The sequence below is a fragment of the Micropterus dolomieu genome, unplaced genomic scaffold, assembly GCF_021292245.1.
Source record: "Micropterus dolomieu isolate WLL.071019.BEF.003 ecotype Adirondacks unplaced genomic scaffold, ASM2129224v1 contig_12966, whole genome shotgun sequence".
Lineage (NCBI taxonomy): Eukaryota > Metazoa > Chordata > Actinopteri > Centrarchiformes > Centrarchidae > Micropterus > Micropterus dolomieu.
Window position 1 is genome coordinate 5,330 of NW_025741952.1, and position 5,158 is coordinate 10,487.

The 5,158-nt window shown below is 39.6% G+C and overlaps 1 protein-coding gene across 1 annotated transcript; it reads left to right on the forward strand.

The window, feature by feature from the left end:
* Nucleotides 1-536: 536 nt before the first annotated feature.
* Nucleotides 537-4,013, forward strand: LOC123966242 (high affinity immunoglobulin gamma Fc receptor I-like; the record flags this gene model as incomplete). The annotated part of the gene is made up of 5 exons (XM_046042439.1): nucleotides 537-630; nucleotides 1,083-1,118; nucleotides 2,984-3,247; nucleotides 3,326-3,571; nucleotides 3,916-4,013. Coding segments are annotated over exons 1-5 (669 nt in total), but the record flags the coding sequence as incomplete, so codon positions are not given.
* Between the last annotated feature and the right edge of the window lie 1,145 nt (nucleotides 4,014-5,158).

Here is a 5,158-nt window from a genome sequence, read left to right on the forward strand (position 1 = left end):
GCACCAGCACGTACCTTGAGATCCTCGGGCAGAGGTCTGCTGTCTGTTCCAGAGTCTCGACTGAAAACTAAAGGGGACAGAGCGTTTGCTGTCAGGGCCTTGAGGCTCTGGAACAGCCTGCCAGCCTGAAAATCCAGATGGTAAATGTAAAACAGGACTCACACTGATCATTAAACATCAGAGATGAACCACAGTTTAGTTGCACAGTGAATGTTACTGCCTCCTGCAGGACATCTGTGTCACTGCAACAACAACAACAGAAGTAAGAGGGAAACCCAGGAAAGTTTGATCTAAACTTCTACAAAATGTTTTTGAAAAGTGAAATCTTCATCACAAAGATATTTACAGAGTGGAGAGAAACTCCACTGAGGAACTTTACCTCCTTGTTTCTAATGAATCTGTCTCTCAGTGATCTCAGATCAGCCCTCCTTCATGTTCACCCTGCAGCGCTGTCACTTCCTGCATGTGATTAAACTCTTTGTGTAGGGCCCCGTGTCTCCTGATGAGCCCTGAGTGAAGAAGCAAAACCAGATGAGCTTCTACACAGTCACTGCTCTCACCTACAGAGAGGAAGAGATTAACTGGACTGACTGAGTGGAGGAGCGATGGGACAGACAGCTTTTCTGCTCTGTAAGTACAATCTGATGAAAAACAACGTCACTTTAGAATTTACCTGAAAAAAGACAAAACTCAACGACAATGACACTCAATGAAAATAATTTAGACACTGCAGCTGGTGCAACAAGCTTTATTATGCTACAGACATGAAATAACAGTCACTTCTTGTACCGTTAGTTAATGTTTGTGTTTTTTAGACAGACAGACAGAAAATCACATCCTTAAAAAGTTACTTTAATAATTAAGCCTTTGAGAAAAGAGATTAACAGAACGCAGCATTAATAAACTTTTTGTTCTACAGGAAATGTATTCTTGTACATAATACTGCTGAGACATTTAATATCCTCAATAATATACATATTTTAAATTATTTAAGGTTAGAAGATTTTGCAGTGAGCAGCAGAACTCAAAGTTTCTGGTCTGGTTGTTTGTTAAATCTTAACCTGAGTCTGGTTTCTCTTCAGTGCTGATCTCTCTGCTGAGCTGCAGGACCAGCGGAGGTGAGTCAACTCAAAAACTTTGCTCAAAAGCTTTTAGCATAACGCTTCCTGGAGAATACTGATATAAAATGTACCCAAAGAGTTTGAACATTACTAATGAAAATAGTAAATAAGTAAAATTATAGTAAAATACTTCAACACAAAAAAAACACAAGATATAACATACATAAACTCAAATGAACATTAATAAATTATTAACAGCCACAATACAGACTTAAGTGAAACTACCCAAAACAAAAAGGTATGTATCAAAATTTGACTCTTTTTTGACTTGACTGCTTTGACAATAATAGATCTTTATAATAAAAAGATTTGACCCATGTCTTAAAGGTTCAGTTTGTAATATTTCTGAGGATTTATCAACAGAAATGCAATATAAGATCCATGGCACTTGTCGCAAAGAGTAGGAGATTCCCCACGCCATGAACCTGGCTTTCACCATCTGGCCATCTAATCATCCCCTGTAGTTACTGGCTCTATGTTTCCCTCCATCTCTGCCTTAAGCTGATGTATGGTGAGCGTTCAAGTGCTAAATGGCTGCTGTGCATCACCCAGGTGGGTGCTACACATTGGTGGTGGTTGAGGTGAGTCCCCCCCACTTCACTGTGAAGCACTTTGAGTTTCCCTTATGAAGCGCTATGTAAATTAATTCATTATTACTATTAATATAACTATGTTTTCAGTGGTGTGTAAAGACCTTACGTCGCCACATTGCATAGACATGTTCCTACAGTAGCTGAAATCAGACAAAAAGCATTGCCAAGCATGTTTCGTCAATACGTTCTTCTTGTTCTACTTCTGGTAGAATTCATGCAGTGAGTCTCATCACTGTGTTGAATACGTACGTTAGAAGGAGAAGAAGTAGTAATAATATATTATATATCATATACTGTATATTATAATGTTTTATTGCTGTACTTTTACTGTGTGAGTAGTGTCTTGTTTTTGTATTTTAACCTGTGAAGCACCTTGGTCAACCTTGGTTCCTGTTCCACATTTACAATAAAACCTTTTATGAAACTAGTTACAGTTACAAACTAGAGACTTTTTAATTCAATTCAAATGTGCAGAAATGTCATCATTATTTCAATGGTTGGCAGGTTTATTACTTTTTCAGAGGCTGCCATCTCAGTTGAGATGCTGTAACTATTGTCCTTTATCTAAATGTTGTTCCTGTTAACATTGCAACTTAAACACCAGAGCTGTGCAGCCTCTGAGAGATCCAAACCCTGGATAAAGTTAAAATAGTTTTATTGTGACTCAGATTTAAAGCATAACTACTATACTTCTGTAATAAAAACACACAGAGATTTATTAAGTATTTATTCATTTGGAGGCAAAAAAGAATTTCTAGTATGTCTGGCAGCCTTTTTGCCACTGAATCCCATTTAAAATACATGACATACATAAATCAGTTTAACCCCCCCCCAAAAAAAAAAGTTTATTGTGAATCTTTCTTCATAATGCAGCTACTGAGCTGGTTGGAAATAAATTATAATAATAAAGCCTGGTCCGTTTCCCTGAGCTCATTACTTCAAGGAACTGTCCCATTGATGTCCAAGCCATCATTGTTGTGCAGCGTGTTAGCAACCGCTGTGCTCATTGTTTGAATAAATCCTATCATTAGCTACCTACAACTAAGTGACATTGGATTAACACAAAACCTGTTAGACTCTTCAGTAAATAGGTTCAATGTGTAAAATGTCAGGAGTTTCAGAAGCTAAAAATCTTCAGCATCAGTTTGGCAACAAGTTCAGAATCTTTTGTTCAACAAACAAGTTTCTTAAATGCAATGCTTGGACATCAAGGTTTTACTGTGATGCCCGTCTGGTCATTTAACTAAAAATACAATAAATCCCCTCCAGCCTCTCTGACTGTGAGTCCCAGCAGCTCTCAGCTGTTTGAAGGAGAGTCTGTCTCTCTGAGCTGTGAGGAGGACGACAGCTCTGCTGGATGGACACTGAGGAGGAACACAACCAGAGAAACCAGGACTCAGTGTGGAGCTGGCTGGGGAAGATCAGCTGGTTCTTCCTGTAAGATCAGCTACTTCGTCCCATTGGACAGTGGAGTTTACTGGTGTGAGTCCAGAGATGGAGCAACCAGTAACACCATCAACATCACTGTCACTGGTAAGATCAGACTGTGGAGTTAGTGTTGATGAAGCTGTGTGTAAATGATGAAATGCTGTAGTTTGTCTCTGTGTTGAGGTGGACCAGTGATCCTGCAGAGTCCTGTCCTCCCTGTGATGGAGGGACATGATGTCACTCTGCACTGTAAAACAGAGACCCCTCCCTCCAACCTCCCAGCTGGTTTCTATAAAGATGGCTCCCTCATCAGGACTGAGCCTACAGGTCACATGACCATCCACCATGTTAACAAGTCTGATGAAGGCCTCTACAAGTGTAACATCAGCGGTCGTGGAGAGTCTCCATCCAGCTGGATCTCTGTCACAGGTGAGGAGCTCAAAGATAATTCTCAAACTGACCTGGTTTTGTTTTCTAAACTGGACAGAAGTTATGAATTCACTTCTGTGTGTCTTTCTGTTAGTACGATACAGCACCTCTACCTTTAAACATGTGTAACGTGAACATGTGCAGGTTAACAAGACTAATATTGGAACTTAGTTTTAAATATTAAATATAAATCAGCTTCCAAACCTGGAAAATACATTAAACAAAATGGGTAAATATTTAAATATCAAATTTTGCACCCAACTGAGTGGAAAAGGCCAAAAGGAGGATTTTGTTCTATATTTTTCATTTAAGTTCTTTTGATAATTATTTCCTGTTCATTTTAGGGAAACCCACCACTACACGTCCTCCTACGTCCACCTGTCTTTCTTCATCACCAGCTCCTCCTCCTCCCTCTGTGATGCTGTGGTCTGTTCCTCTGTCCTTTGTTCTGGTTTTACTGGTTCTGCTGGTTCTACTTTTCAGATGGCGTGTTCAGAGGAAACATCCAGGTTAGACACAGACTTATGGATTTAACACGCGTTAATATTGAAAGAAGACTTTTTGAATGGGATCAGACAAGCCGTGTGTTGAGCACAGACAGATGTGACAGGCGCCGCACTGATAAAATGACTGATTAAACAATTATCTACCAGATCATCATGATTTACAGACCCACTGTTACATTCCCACAGTGTTTTTCCTAGTGACAGACGGATGACTTTGTGAACAACAAGTTGTGATTTTTAGGTCGTTACTGTTCGTAGACTCTATAAAACAAAAGCACTGAACATACTAATGTACTGCCATTTTATGGATGTGTGTACCCTACACATGTTACCATATTGAGAGTTATTTTAAGTATAAGTAATGATGTCCATGTCCAGTGAAAATTTAACATGTAAATTATATTGCTGTTCATTTTGGTTCATTCCAGTTGCTGAAGAAGAAGCTGCAGGAAATGACATCACAGAGGACATCACATTCAGTGACATCAGAATATCACATCGCCAACGGCAGCGAATCAGACGAAGCAGAGGTAAATTATTTCTTGGTAGTAATAATGATGAACCTGAATCACCATCGTTGACTTAAAGATTCTCCAGTTATTTTTCACCTCCTGGTTGAAACCAGGCTACAGTCCTCCTCCTTGTTGTCTCTGTAGATGAGGGTGATGCTGGGTAGTGCTGATATCGTGTTAACTCACTTGAGGGAATGTCGTTGTCGCTACCTGCTGGTGTAGCTAATGAACTGATTCTCAGACTTGTGGATTTCTTTCTACAGATTTCCACAGAACACTAAATTCCATTAATTGACTGGAAGCGAGCCACAAACGTACAAATCCCTCCCTGCTTCTATTGATATGATTTTGCACAACACAAATGTAAAAATACATATTTGGGGACTCTCCTCTCCACTAACGACTTTAGCCTGGCCGACAAACTAAATGAGTTCTACTGTTGCTTTGAATAACAGGAGGTAAACAAATTCATCATTATCATCCCCAAAAAACAGAGACCACTGGACTTAATGTCAACAGACCCTCCAGGACCGCTACACCTCCAGCACTCTGAGGCTTTATCCACACTA